General features: G+C 61.4%; 1 protein-coding gene across 2 annotated transcripts in view; it reads right to left on the bottom strand.

Annotated features, from left to right (window-relative positions):
- Positions 1-7,653, bottom strand: part of GRAMD4 (GRAM domain containing 4) — a 54,947-nt gene extending 47,294 nt beyond the window's left edge. The window contains exon 1 of one of the 2 annotated variants that reach the window (XM_016126744.2): positions 7,493-7,653. In XM_016126744.2, the coding sequence (XP_015982230.2) occupies positions 7,493-7,521 (29 nt within the window). In that variant the 5' untranslated portion in view covers positions 7,522-7,653. Of the gene's footprint in view, positions 1-4,518; positions 4,749-7,492 lie in introns of those variants that run through there. The other variant, XM_016126747.2, reaches the window with a different exon arrangement.
- Between the last annotated feature and the right edge of the window lie 7,246 nt (positions 7,654-14,899).

Raw genomic sequence — 14,899 nt, 5'->3', positions numbered from 1 at the left:
CCACCGCGCCGCTCTCCCTGCCGCCGCACGCTTCCTTCATCGTTTACCACGTCCTGGGGTCTGGCACACACCAGGTCCTCACTCAACAGGTGACAAGACACAGGAACTGGGCACACGGCACCCACACGGGCTGCCAAACGCATGAGGTCCCTGGGCAGCAGCCTGGGCACCGCCACTCGGGGCCCACCCGGGCCCAAGTTCACCTGAGATGGGGACAGCCAGGCGGCCCCTCAGATCCCGAAAACACTGCGTGGAGCACAGCTCCACGGTCGTGTGGACGGTCCCCTGGGCGGCACCCCCCCACGGGTGGAGGGGACAGTCAGCAGGTCGCACAGCGCACAGGAACCCAGGCACTGAAGTCGCTCACTGAGTCCCAGTCCGGCCTCCTTTCCACTGTCCCCCCTCATTTTAATTCAAAAGGGAGAGGGGTACGAAGGGTCACCTGCTGTCCTGGCGTCTTCTGAGCCTGCCCAGGTGGCCACTCCTTTCTGGCGCCCGCCCCCTGCCCACTCGCTTGGCCCTATACAGGTGTGCAAGCCCTCGACCTCAGTGAGTGCTCATCCACCTCACACCCTCCCACCTGGCTCACAGAGCCTGCCCAGGGCTCCAAGGGCATCCTCCCTCCCCGTCGGCAGGACCCTCATGCAGCAGGGTCCACGAGGGCCCACATCACGGGGCAGAGGGACCCGCCCCGCCCCCTCCTCCCAGGAGGGAGAGCGGCCTCAGCCCCACTGCTCCTCCAAAGGCCAGGCCACCTCCCATACCACAGTGCAGGGTCAGAGGCGGGGCGGGGCCGAGCCACCGCACCTGAGCCAGGGGCGTGTCTGGGCTCCAGAGGGTACCTCAGCATCCTTCCCCCTCACGCGATGTCGAAGCGGACTTCTGAGGTATGTTCAAAGCCAGCACCACTTTTGAATTTCAAAGGGATGTCGAGTAGTCGAGTGTGCGTCCACGCTCGCAGGCCCCGGCTGCCCAGGCACAGTGGGGAACCCCGGTTCTCCTCTGTGCCTCTCCCTGCAGGCCACAGAGCTTCTCCGGGAGGCGGTGCCCTGGCCAGCCTCTGCCAGGCGGGGAGGAGAACGCCCTGGTGCTCCCGGAGCAGGAGGGAGGAAGTGTGCATGGGCGGGGTGGGCCGGCCCACGAGCCACTTCCCAAGACCAGGATAACAACGCTGCCCCCGCTCTGCAGGTACCCGGGAACCCCACGGTTAAGCAAACGACGGGGGCCGGTTTCCCACTGCCAGAATAGATGACCGATCAGCGAGGAGGCCGGAAGGACCGTGGGGTCGGGGTCGCATGGTCAGGATCAGCGGGCAGACGCACCGTCGGGATGAACTTACGTGTCGCTCAGAATGGGCACGGACGGCCCAGTGGCAGTTACAGACGCGTGTGGACTCACTGCTGTGTACACACGAGCACGTCCTCGTTCTGTGTGGGGGGGGGGGGGACGGACAAAGCCCCAGGGCAACGAGCACGCCCAGGGCCCAGGTCTGGGCTTGCAGAGGCCACTCTCCAGCAGAAGGACCCCGCAGCCCCCTTGGGGGACTGGCCAACCCCGCGGCTGGGCAGGAAACACACCACGTGGGCCCCCAGCAGCTGCAGCAGACAGTGAGGACCGGCTCACCTCGCCCCGCAAGGGGCGTGGCCACCATAACGAGGGGGCGTGGCCACCGTAACGAGGGGGCGTGGCCACCGAAAGCGCACCCCGCGGCCAAAGCTGGGTCAAGCTGACCGAGGAGATACAGACGGGGTGCATTGTAACCCGACGTGCAAAGTCACTACCCACGCACCCACGCCGATGTAAGGGGACGACTAAATAAACAAGGATGGCACCGCACCCCGTAGGGTGGCCCTGCAGTGTGACTTCCTTCCCTAGAGGACACTGTGGACGCGGGGAGAGGGGGACCGTGCAGTGGGGGGAGCCTGACGGGCACGCCTCAGCCAGGAGATCCAGGCCAGCGCCCCTGTGGCCAAGGTGACAGTGCGTGCTCCTGATAGGACCTGTGGAGAATGTCACTTCCCTTCTGCGGTCCTCCTCCCCAAACCCATGACTCAGGCTAACATCCAGATTCCAACAGAGGAATGCCAACTGTCCAAACACACTCCGGCAGAGAGGGACCCTACAATATCCCTCAAATTCCACAGGACTGTCAGAGTCATCAAAGTGAGAGAACTCTGAGAAACTCCCAGCCCAGAGGGGCCGGAGGTGTGAGGGCGTCATGCCGGGTCCTGGACACAATTACATTAGGTAACGAGTAAGGAAATCTGCGTAAAATTCAGACTTGGTTAATAACAATGTGTGTCTACAGTGGTTCATTAATTGTAACAATGTTGCACACTAATATAAGACATTAATAGAAGTGCAGGGAGGGGAGGTGGGTATATGGGAATTGTATTATCTGCAGTTTTTCCATAAATCTAAAACTGTTCTAAAAAATATAAGCTATTAGAAAACATTGTTAAAACTCAGCAGGCCACCCAGCACGGGGGAGGGCAGAGCAGGGCTCCAGGCCCACTTGGGGGCTCTGCCTGGGCAGTCACGGGCACCCACAGCAGGAGCCCCGCCTGCCCTGAGGCACTCCGAGCTCACAGGCGACAAAGTTTCAAAGCCAAGTGATACCTACGGGAACAGGAGGATCACCAAGGAACAGAAACAGTGGGGCGGTCGGTGCGAGGGGAGCCCCCCTCACGACGCCCCGCCTGCCACCATTCACCCCACACACCCCATGAGGCCCGCCAGGGAGCCTAGGGAAGGCAGGGCCCCGGCCCTGCAGGAGCTCGGAGGCAAGCGGGTGAACGGCTGGCCGACCACAGCAGGGGCCGTGACCCCAGGGGGGCAGGACGGCCGGGAGGCGTCCAGGAGGGAGACCGGCATGCAGCTCACACCACCGGAGCCAACCGCCGCTGAAAACGAGAATGGACACACGAAGCGGGGTACTGCGCGGGGCCGCCCTGCCAGGGGGAGGGGCCGAGATGTCCCAGACGCAGAAGTCTGCTGTCCCTGGACAGCCCTGCGGGCACCTGTGGGGGGGCGGGGGGACGAGCCTGGGAAAGGAGACACGCCTCTGTCCTGGAAGGCTGGCCGGGCAGGGCACACACAGGCTGGGACCCGGCGCCCCCACGCCTGCACATCCCGTCCCGCGTGCCCCAAGGCAGCTCCAGCCCTGACCCACAGAGAGGCCGCGGGCTACTTCTCAGGGCACCCACCCCTGGCCCCCCAAGGCACCCTACACATTTGGTTTCCCCCACGCACAGCTTAACCTGGGTGTGGTGGCCTAGAGGGGTCATTACTATTCCCAAGGGACAGGTAATGACACGGAGCATGGTGCTTTCCGAGTGCCCCGCTTCGCAGAGGGGAGTGACCTGGCAGCGCCCAGTGTCACGGATTTTGCCAGAAGCCCTCGCTCCTAGACAACCATGGCCGCTCCACCCAACCCCAGCCAGTGCTGGTCATGGGGCACACCCCATCCCACCTCCATACCTTCCTCTTCCTCCCCTCCCCCTCCCGGGGGAAGCCAGGGCCAAGGTCGGCGCTCAGACCTCTGGCTTCTGTATTCTAGAACAAGACCCTCATTGAGCACCCTGCCCAAGAGCAGCAAGACCAAGGGTCTCCACGTGAGGCCCCTGCCCGCGGCACCCGGGTTGGGGAGACCTCCAGGTTCAACCTGGCTCTGCCACGCTCCAGCCTGTGCCCTCAGGCAAGTGACCTTAACTTCTCTGCAGCGGCTTCCTCATCTGTGAGAAGCTAACGGCCTCCCGCTGTCAGGAAAATCAGTCACCGGACCAGGCGTTCTTGCTACCTGAATGTTTGCAGAGAGAGACCTCGTTGTGACTTCAGATTTACTCACGGTCCCGTCACAAACCCCGGGAAACTTAACTCCACGAAGCGACCCACGTCCCAATCCTAGCTCTGCTGCTCACCTAACTAGGGACCCAGGCAAGCTGCCCCACCTCTGTGCCTCAGTGTCTTTAAATGTAGAATGGGTGTAAGCGTGTGCCGTGAGGGCCACACGGACAAAGTGCGAAGAGCACTTAGCGCCATATCTGAGGCTATAACGAGGATTTCTAGTACTAATACGAATTTTTTTGGTTGGCTAATACTTCCTGTCACCGCAGGGGACTGTAATCACTGGGTAATCACAGGGCTCAAACATAATCACAATCCTGGTTATAACTCAAATGCCAAACAATCTTAACAATAGCCCTCAGGTGGTGACTGTCACCAGGGGCGAGTTATGGCCCATGTCTCCGCCCAGCCACTCCTACAGGACACAGGCAGACACCAAAGGTTCCTCTCTGAGAGGGAAACCCTCGCTTCCTTCCTCCACCTCCCTCTGACGAGCAGTCGGAGCAGCCTGCTTAGAAGTTCTCAAGTTCAGCTCCCGGCAGGGACAGAGCTGCCCCCACCCCTGGGCAGGGTGGGGCCCTAGCCACGGCCATCACTGAATGAGCATCGCCTGCAGGGGCCCGGGCCTGCTCCCGCGTCCGCAGGACTGGACTGCCAAGGACCCAAACTCACCGTCTCCCCAAGGGGTGTTCTGTAGATTCTGCCCAGGACAAGGACCCAACGAGAGTCCCCACTGCTGTGCCACCGAAAACCCAAGGGAAAACAGATCTGAAGCCACTGCAGGGCCCAGGAGCCCCCACGCCAGGCTCCCCGAAGCAGAGGCCTCCAACGTCACCGGAGAGTTCAAACCGTCCAGGCGGAGCCCCGCAGACCTGCGCCCCAGCCGAGCGAGCGGAAGTGCCTTTCCCGCCGCGCCCCTCACCGCTCGCTCGCTCCGTGGGGCCCACGCTCCGCTCGCTCTCCCCACGCCGTGTTCAATGTCCTGAAGCCCAGGGCGGCTCTGCTTCCCCCAGCTCCGTCAGCAGCCCCCACCGGCCAGCGACCACGCACTTGGCTTGCGACAGACGTGGTAGCCTCCCAGCCCCGCCTGGCACGGAAGGAGGCAGAAGGTGGCTGGCCACACGGCCACCACCGGTGTCTTCCTTCCCAGCCAGCTCACACCCTGCGCCAACGGGTGCTCCGGAGACACTCACATCCCCACCACAGCCACGAGGCAGGAGCCCCCTTCCTGACACACGTGGAGACCCTAACACCAGAGGTGATGGGCCGGAGGCCCGCGCCAGGGGAAACCGGCAGCCCCCCAAAAGGAGCAGCGGGATGGAGCCACGCCACTCCACGGCGGGAACCCCATTCCCACACAACTCAGGTGGGCCCAGCTTCCAGAGGGAAACGCCCGAACCACGAAGCATGGGAGCTGGAAGGGGTCCACTGGAGCCCATGAGATGTCGGGGTACGGGGTGACACAGCTGCTAACATGAGCCACACTATGGCTACATCAGGGGAGGCCCCCCCCCCCCCAGATCACATGGGTCCCACCAAGATGTGGTCTGGGTTTGGTGCTGGCAGCTGTCACAATGTAACCACCCGGATACACTGTTACAAAGAGTAGAGGGGCTTCCGCTGGCTCGCAGCTCCCCTGGCACCGGCAGCCGGGACCTGATACCACCTCGCACCACCTCACTTCCACCGTGCCTGAGCCGCTGTGATATCCTGGCCTAATCTACGCTATCTCGCAGCGAAAATGGTGATTCAGTCAAAGGGTCTGATCCTTCTCCTCGTTTCTAGCTGGTGAAGGTGAGGCCCAGGGAGAGGGAGGAAAGCAAAGGTCAGCTGGTGACTGACTCGTCTCACGACACCCACCCCGGAATGGACTCGGCCGATAAGCGGAGAGCGTGGAGCGGGGCCTGGCAGTTAGGGGAGAAACCACCTGGTTCTTCCTGCCCTTGCAACAGGCAGAAAAAACCGCGGTCAAGGCCAGGGCCAAGGAGACCACAACTTCAAGAGTTTCCCCTGCAGTTTCCAGCAGGAAGTACCTGTCCCCAGTGCAAGCAGGCCGACGTCGCAGGGACCGGCCCTGCCCAGGCCCCGGCCACACTGAGGGACTGCCACATCCCACACCCCAACAGCCACGGCAGCCGAGAGGAAACAAGGGCAGAGAAGGGGGTGGCGCCCATCTAGAGGCCCCAGGGACCCCCACCTCCCAGTCCCCAGGGCCAAGCTGGCAACCCCCTCCAACCCTGAGTCTAGTCTTATCCAGACTGGGGTGTCAAGGCTCCTGCCCCAGGGTCACACGTGCTGCAGGGGGATCGGCATCGTGTTCTAGGCAGGGGAAGGACAGGCAGGCGGGCCCCCGCCTGGGCCAGGCGGGCTTCCAGAGGGGCCTGTAGCAGGAAGGAGGGGCAGGTTTAATGAGGCCCCAGATCTCAGGTGTCCCTGTTGCCAGCTGTGGGATGTGGGCAGGGGCACAACTAGAACACGCTCACCCGAGGGGACTGCGTGTCCCCAAATGGGCCTGGGACACAAGAGGAGCAGAGCCAAAGGAGCAATGACTACCTGGGGGCAAAGGGTGCCCCTAGCCTGGCCAGTGGGGAACCTGCATCATCTCCTCAAATCTTCTTGTCGGCCCCCCTCCCATTTACTGGGGGAAACTGAGGCACAGGGAGGCTCAATGCCTTCTTAACCAAGGTCAAAGCAGGTGCGTGATGGAGGCAAGCTTCCAAATTCCTCTTAACCACAGCAGGGCCCTGCCCTGGCCGCCCTGCCAAGCCTGCCGGACAAACCCAGCTGATCCTGTGTGGGAAAGGCTGAGAGCTCAGGGTTTCCTCCCCGCTGCCCAAGGCAGGCCAGGAGACCTCATCCCGCAAAAGGTGTCCCCCAAACAAAATCATCCCTGCCTCTGGAAATGCAGGGCTGCTGGGGAGACCTAGCTTCCAGCAGGTCCCCCACCAGGTCTCCAGCCCTGCGGGTACTGCTCCTTCAGCCACAAGCCTCCAGGTGGGCAGGGCGCCAGGCCACCCTCCCTGATCCAAGGCCTGGACAGGGGTGCAGGGCCTGCTCCGGGCAGGTGGGGGTCCCAGGCTCGGGGCTGCCACACTACACCCCACCTCTCCTCCTGCACGTGGCCCTGGGCCCCGGCAGAGCCCCACTAGCAAACAGTCCCAAACAAAGCAGAGGAGAGGGCAGACCGAGGGGTTCGGGGAGGGGGCGAGCGCCCACAACTTTCTGACGGAATGGTCTCTGAGGTCGCAGGCCCTGGAGGGTCCCTCCTCCTGTCCTGTACCCCCAAAGAGCGGGTCGGGAGGATGACATTCGCAGGACCCCGGCACCCGTCTGGCCTCTGCAACCTCCGGCCCAGCGACCACCAGCGCGCCGGGCCCCGCCACCCTGCAACGTTCTTTCCCTGGAGGGCCAGGCAAATACGGACCAGGAGACGCCGGGAGCCGGACACGAGCCCCGCCCGCGCGGGACCCGGGGGCGTGTTTGCGGGGCGCGCCCGCTTGGGGCCCTGCCCGGAGGGCCGCCGGCTCCGGGCGCGGGGGAGAACGTGGCCAAGCGCGCTGGGTCGCGCGGCCGGGCCGGCCGGTGCCGAAAGCGTGTCCGTGTGTCCGCCGAGGTCCGTGTGGGCGTCCGCGCGCGCGCCGCTTACCCTGCGCGGAGATCGTGGCCAACTCTCATCCACCCGCCGCCGCGGCGCCCCCCTCGCCAGCCGCCCGGCCGCGCTGCACCTGCCGGCCGCCCGGGAGCCCAGCGGCGCCGGGGAGCGCGGAGGAGGCGGCTCCGCGAGTCCCGGCCACGAGCGCGGAGGCGGCGGCGCCAGGCTGCGCGCTCGCGTCCCGCTGCGCCGAGCCTGCGCGCCCCCGGCCCGGCCTGCGCAGCCGCCGCCCCGCCCCGCGCGCCGCCACCGCGCCCCCGTGCGCACCGCCCAGCCCCGCGCCACGCCGCGCCTTAAAGGGCCAGCTCCACCCCGCGGGCCGCCTCCGCCCCGCCCCTCGCAGCCTGGCAGGTTCCCGGGCTGGCGGGGGTGCGCCTTCCCCGGAGACTCGGCTGGCGCGCGCGCCCTAACTCGGTCACGCAGAGCAGCCTTTGTTTGGGTGGCCCACGTGCGTCCCTGCCACTCGCACCCACGTGCACGCACGGCAGTTCTAGCGCGCCTGCCCGCCGGTCGCGATCACGGCCACGCGGTCCCGCGCGTCTGTCTCGGAGGAGGCCTCGGGCACAGCCACGCACAAGCACGCACAGTGCTGTCACCTTGCCCACGGCCTGCCCGCCGGACATTCCGTCAGGGGCGCACTGGCGCGGCATCTTCTTGCCAGTGGTCACATGAGGGGCGAAGATTCTGAACGAACTTGGTGCCCGCCAAAGGGGGTCGGTGACCTCAGGGATCAAGGAGACTGTCCTGCACGGAGAGACCCCTCTCTGGGCCTGGGGTGGAGACAGATTCAGACAGCCCGGAGACCCTTGCTCTGACTGTGCCCCCCGGAAGCGATCTCTAGTGGGACTTGGTGGTCCCCAAGCCCAGCGCACCCTTGGCCCTGCAGGTGAAGCCAGGGCTCTGAGAGCCACCTCATTCCACCCCTACCTCCGAACTGCGGCAGGTGGGACTGCGCAGTCCCCGCCTTGCTCGCCTGCACCCCCTGCTCTGACCGTCCTCAGCCCTGCTGCCCACCTCCCGCTGGCCTCACGCCGCCTGGTCCTGCAGCAGGCTCTGCCGCTCCCTCCCTGGGGTCTGCTCCCCGCTCCGGGAACTGCACAGCGCTACCCTCACCCTTTCTCCCGAGGTCCACCCTGACCACCCTACTTAACAATCATTCAGTCCCCACCACTCCTCCTTGGCTTTATTGTTCTTCCTGGCACCTAGCACATTATAATATACCGTGGAGACAGAATAAAGTCCCTCTGAGATGTCCATGCCCCAACCATCAGAACCCGGGAAGGCATTACCTCACCTGACGAGAGGGACTTTGCAGATGGAATTGAGTTAAGGATCTAGCGATGGCGAGATTGTGTAGGGCGTCCATCTGGATCCGATGCCGGCAGGAAGATCCCGATGCAATCGCAGGAAGAAGGCGGGCGGAGGGTCAGAATGAGCTGAAGGTGCTCCACCGCTGCCCCGAAGACGAAGACGGAGGGACTGCAACGGGCCAGGGACCGTCCGCACCTCTAGAAGCTGGAGAGAATGGGAGACGGAGTTCCCCCTAGCGCGTCCAGGGGGAACGAGCCCTGCTGACCCCCGACTTTAGGATTCCTGACCTCCAGGGCCGTCAGAGAATCAGTGTGTGCTGCCTCGCGCCGCTACGGATGTGGCAGTCGGTGACAGCGGCAGCAGCAGGAGACCCACCCGCATTCTGCTCGATGCCCCGATGCGCCCCGTGCGTTTTCGGCCTCCTGGCCGGAACGTCCTCAGCGCATCGGCTCCGGGGAGCACGCTCGCGTCTCCTCTCCTTCCGTCCGGCTCCTCGGCGCCTCGCGCAGCGCCTGGCCCCAGGCTGCCCGCGGATGTGTCACATGACCGTTCCTAACCCCGGGGCCTTTGCACAGGCTGCGGTCCCGCCTGGTGCGTCCTTCCTCACCCTGCGCTGGCTCCAGGCACCTTCCTCTGGCCCGCCAGCCCGGGTGCTCTGCTGCCTTCCACCCCAGCGCCAAGACCAGAGGGTGGCCTTTGCCTCTGAGCCTGTCTCTCCCGCCAACCTGTGCTCTGCCCAAGGGCGGGGGCCGCATTTGACCCCTGCCGGCCTTCCGGCCCAGGGCACAGCAGGTGCTGGGTACACTGTCCGTCTCCGTAAATCCAGGGACGGTGGTTCTCCTCTGGCCGTCTCCCCCCCTTTCTGCTCTTAGATATACTCTTTTCAGGCATATTCACACTCAAGTACCCCCACCTCCAGGAAGCCTTCCCAGGCTACCTCTTTTCTCTGAGCGCCCACAGGGCCACTCTGTCCATCCTGGACTTTCAGAAGAGCCAGCCTGCCCACAGGCCACTCCCAGCCAGGGCCCTCTTCCCTGGCGGCTTCCTCATTCACTCTGACCCTGGGCCAGAGCCCTCTTTCTTCCCCTCCTCCTGGCCCCCCCACTCCAGCCAGCCTACCCTATGAACTCGGACAGTGGTCTCAGAGCTGCTGCCCTACCTTAGATACTGAGCACTGGCCACCTGCTCTCTCCCCGCCAGCTGCCAGGCCAGGCTGTTTCCCGCGTTGGCCCTGGCGGTGTGTGAGACCGTGAGCCCTCCCCAGGGAAGGCTGGGACCACACTGCGCATGCTCTCTGCCTCTGGCGGCGCAAGGCCGTGAGGACTTTTGGAAGCCGCGTCCCTGGGCACACCGCCTGACCTTCTGAGCCTTGGTTTCCCCACCTGCAAAGTGAAGAAGTGAGATGCTTGCCGTCAGGCTGGGGCTGTGGCCTCTACGGAGGCCACGTGCTTCCCGCCGAGGGGCAGGTGGCGGCCTGCGGGGGAGGCCGAGCATGTGCGAGGCCTGCCCGCTGCCCAGGGGCCGGAAGGCCGGCTGGCTCTCTGCATTCTGTGTGAATCGGCACCTTTGCTTGTCAGTACCTGGGAGCGCACAGTACAGAGTAGGCGCTCAGCGAAGGTGGTACTAACGAGTGGCCAAATGACACCCAGAAACATCATTCCCATTTCCTTGACTTTAAAGTGCCATCGGTAAGATGTGCCAACTTAATAACAGCTTTTCAGGAAAAACTGGAGCACCCACAGCTGCTTCGGCCGCTCGCCTCCGTTGTACGTGCGTCAGCGTCTCAGAAACGTTAAGATGGGACAGGTGAGCGCCCCGGTGTGGAGGAAGCGGGGAGGTGAGCGCCACATGTGAAGGGCTTTCCCTGCTGTGGGCCTGGGGAGATGGTGCTCCCTGCAGAGCGGGGGCCCTGAGGCAATACGGGGCTCAGCCAGGCTCCAGGGAGGTGGCGGAGCGCAGACCCCCCCAGCCCACAGGCCTGGGGTGGGCGGCTTGCCCCACAAACTTGCGTTCTGGCTTCTGAGCCTGACGGAGTCCGCCACCTGGTGGCCGCAGGCAGCAGTGCAGGGGCTGGTGCCACGTCCCGGACCAGACCTAGGGAGGCCGTCCCCGCCCCTGCCGCCTGCCCAGTCCTCTGCTACAGCAGGCTTTATCTGCACCTGGGCTATGTGGGCGGAGCCTCACACCTTAGCGGCCCAGCCTCCTGCTCGCCGCAGGAGGAGACCGGGGCCAGGCTTCTGCTAGCCTGGATCTAGGCTCTGGGTCTCGCCTGCTGTGTGACCCTGGTGAGTCCCTCCACCGCTCTGAGCCTCAGTTTGCCTACTTTGCCGGGTGATGGTTGGGGACCTTCTTACTTCTTGCCCTTTACTCACTCTGCAACAATGCTGAAGCGGCCACCAGTCAGACCCCGCCCCCGTAGACCTTACTGTGGGGGCAGGAGGTCTGCGTCCGCCTGCTCACGTGGTCGGTGGAGCCGGGAGAGCAGGGGCCGCCTGCTCCAGCCCAGGGCGCTGGGGGCTTGTGGGAGGAGGGCAGGCCTGGCAGAGGCCAGAGGGAGGAGGTCGTGGCGGTGTGACACCCTCTCCGACCTTGGGCCCATGGGGCTGAGGGGGCGTGCCACCCAAGGGGGCCTTGTGCGGTTTTGGGAGCCCAGGAGCCCAGTGGAGGGATGTCCAGAAGGCTTATAACAGAGCAGTCGGACACTACACAAACTCGTGATAAGAAAAAGAGAGTTAGGCAGAGAGTTGTGATCCTAAGGACCAGCTCCTCCCAATAGAACTTTCTAGAATGATGGAAATTCTCTATATATGTACAGCCTCATATGGCAGCCACACGTGGTTACTAACACTTAAAATGTGGTTAGTGTGAATGAGAAACTGAGCTTTTAATTGTATTTTAATTAATTCAAACATAAAAAGCCAAATGTAGCCGGTGGCCATACAATGCCGGACAGCGCGGCCGTAGACTATGAGGGTACATCAGAATGATTTCCCCGCAAAAGACGAAAGTTGGAGCCTCGTATTTCAATACGAGGCCAAAAAAATTAATAACGTGATAGAAATCATGAGAGAACAGCATAATTCAGAAGTAGGAAAACTCAGAAAATAGATGACTGGAGGGAAAACATTTTTGAGAGTTTTAGAGTTCAGAGAGTAACTAGAAATAAAAGAAAAAATGGTTACAGAAATGAAGGCAAAACTAAAAGGGTCACAAGAAGGAACAGCCACATAGATGGTGCCTTGAGACAGACAGAAGATAGAAAGTGGGAGGGTTTTTTAATCAAAAAGCAGTGAAAGGTAGAAAGGATTGAAAGAGAGTGACGTGGAGGAGAGGAAGGAGAAAAACGGATCGACGGAACAGAACGGACGTTAAAACTATAATTAAGGCGTGCGCTCCCGAGTCGTAGAACAAACAACCTTGAAATCGCGTATTAAAAGAACATAGTCCATACGAGGAAAACTGGCCTAGAACGACTAAGTCTGAGTTGCAGTTGAGCGAAACTACTGAACTTTAAAGAAAAAGGAAAAAAAATCCTTGGGCACCCTGGTTTAAAAAAACAAAAACAAAAAACAAAAACAAAAACAAAAACAATCACTTACCGGGAAAAATACCAGATCACCAAATATCCAAGAGAAGAAAATGTGAGCCCAGAATGTTTAACGCAGTCAAAATGAGCCCCGGGGTCCAAGGCTGCAGAGGACCTGCTCTGGCCAGGATCACTGAGTCCCCTGAGCCTGTCCTGAGTAATCCAGGAGAGCAGGGACACAGGGACTGGAAGCGAACCGGGAGAGAGCAAGGGGAGGGCTGACGATGGCAGTAAGTGCGTTTGGTCCTTACGACTCCACCGACCCAGATGGTGCCGACAGCGGAGGAAGAATGGGCAGGAGAGAAGTAGGATCAGCCTGCTGTTTACCTACCAGGTGTTACCTGGACATAAAAAGCTATGATTTCAGACCAGATGCCCGAGGGAAGGGAAGTGGAGAGGAGGGAGGGAAGGTGGACTGCGCATTTCATTATTACTCCTGCCAGGGAGCCAGCACATAATTGAAGAAGGAAGAAAGGAGGGAGACGGGCAGGAGGGAAGAAGGCAGGCGGAGCGCGGACCAAGGATGCTATATACAAGTATTAATACAAAGTAATCAATTCGACATATGCAAAGATAGAGTAAATAAAACAGGCTACCTAGGCAAAGGCAGTCATTTTTCATTAAAAAAAATGAGGATAACATTATTTTTCCTATTCTTAAAAAAATTAAAGGATAATTCATAATTTAAAACCATTACCTCAGAGAAGTGTGAAACAGGGTAAAGAGTATTTCTTTGAAAATACTTTGTTTTGTAGCTTAATTAGTGAATGATGGTAAATTTTTTAAATAATAAAAACAAGAAATATAATCGCATATTTTGGTGGTGACGCACGCGGTCATACGGACGAGAGATAGTCCAAGGGTCTGCTCGTCTTTGGCGGCACGTCACACGAGGACAGAGCGGGTGAATGGTGTCACTCTTTCCGACAATCCTGACGGTGCTGTCGTTGGCGCTGTTTCTCTGAGACCGTTGCGTGCGCGGTGGGAAACGAAGCACACGGCCAATTATTTTCTCACTGCGCCATTGAGCACCGGGGCTTCGAGTGAGGGAAAAGGAGACGCAGATCACCGAGTTCGAGGGAAAATGTTTTCGTCCTGAATAAGAAGTGTCGCTGTTGATTTACAGTGTTATTGCTTTAAAAACAAATGTTTGTCTGCTCTGCCCAACAAAAACGTCTTAGAAACAAGGGCCACCCCCATGGCATACATCACACAACACTCGCCGTCTTAACCATGTCTGAGTGGTGTAGGGGTCCGCGCAGTGAGCACGTTGGCACCGTGGTACGCTCACCACCCCCACCGTCTCCAAAACTGTTCCGTCTCCCCAAACGGAAACTCTCACCCCACTACACACAAGCCCCATCCCCCCTCCCCGGAGCCCGACGACCACCATTCCACCACCTTCTGTCTCCATGAACCTGGCCACTCTAGGTACCTCATGAGAATGGAATCCTGCATGTTGTGACTGGCTACAATGTCCTTGAGAATCATCTGCGTACCAAATTTCCCTCCTTTTGGGGGGCTAACCCTCCATTGTGTGTCTAGACCGCACTTCGTTGATCCGTCCCACTGTCGACGGGCGCTGGGTTGTTTCTGCCTTTGGGTCGCTGTGGACGAGGCTGCTGCGCAGGCGGAGGCCGGTGCGCGGCACCCGCACCCGTCTGAGGCCCTGCGGCCAGCTCTCCAGGCTCCCGCCCAGGAGGGGCGGCTGGCGCGGGTGTGAGTCGCTCGCTGCACCGAGGAACCGCCGTCCGGTTTCCACGGCAGCCGCGCCATTTCGCACCGCCACCAGCGATGCGCTGGGGGCCGCCGTCCTCACGTCCTTCCCAACGTGAATGTTTTCCATTTGCTTCTGCGTTGAACAATAGCCATTTTAATGGGCGTTATTTTTTGAGGAGGCGGTGTGGACCGAATTCGGTGTCCTCCCGTGAATTCACATGGCGGAGCCCTCCCCTCCCCTGCAACGTGGTGCTGGGAGGTGGGGCCTGTGGGAGGTGACTGGGGTTCATGAGATATCAGGTGGGTCCTCATGGTGGGATTAGTGCCCTATCCGGGGGGTGGAGAGAGAAGGGTCGGTCCTCGTGCACGCTCGGAGGAAAGGCCATCGGAGGACGCAGCAAGGAGGCGCCTGCCTCCAGCCCAAGCAGAGAGCTCGCGCCGGCGACGGGGTCGGCAGCACCTCGGCCTCGGACCTCGAGCTCCTGAACGTGAGGAGTAAACGTCGCCGATTAAGCCCTCGGCGGTGGTTTTGTTACGGCAGCCCGAGCTGACCGCGACAGTACAGGCACAAAAGACGTACAGCGAGGCCACCCTCAGCCCCAGCCCCAGCCGCACACGTCCCTTGGGGAGGGACCATGTGACCTGAGACCCCACGATGGGATGGCCATGTGAGAAGAGTGTTCCAGGCCGCAGGGGGAGCCTGTGCAGACGGAAGGACGGACGTCCAGGAGCTGGCTGGCGGTGGCTGGTGCAGGGTGGCGGCGGTGACGACCGTGAGCATCACA

The sequence above is a fragment of the Rousettus aegyptiacus genome, unplaced genomic scaffold, assembly GCF_014176215.1.
Source record: "Rousettus aegyptiacus isolate mRouAeg1 unplaced genomic scaffold, mRouAeg1.p scaffold_m13_p_2, whole genome shotgun sequence".
Classification (NCBI taxonomy): domain Eukaryota; kingdom Metazoa; phylum Chordata; class Mammalia; order Chiroptera; family Pteropodidae; genus Rousettus; species Rousettus aegyptiacus.
This window is presented reverse-complemented; position numbering and strand designations above follow the sequence as displayed.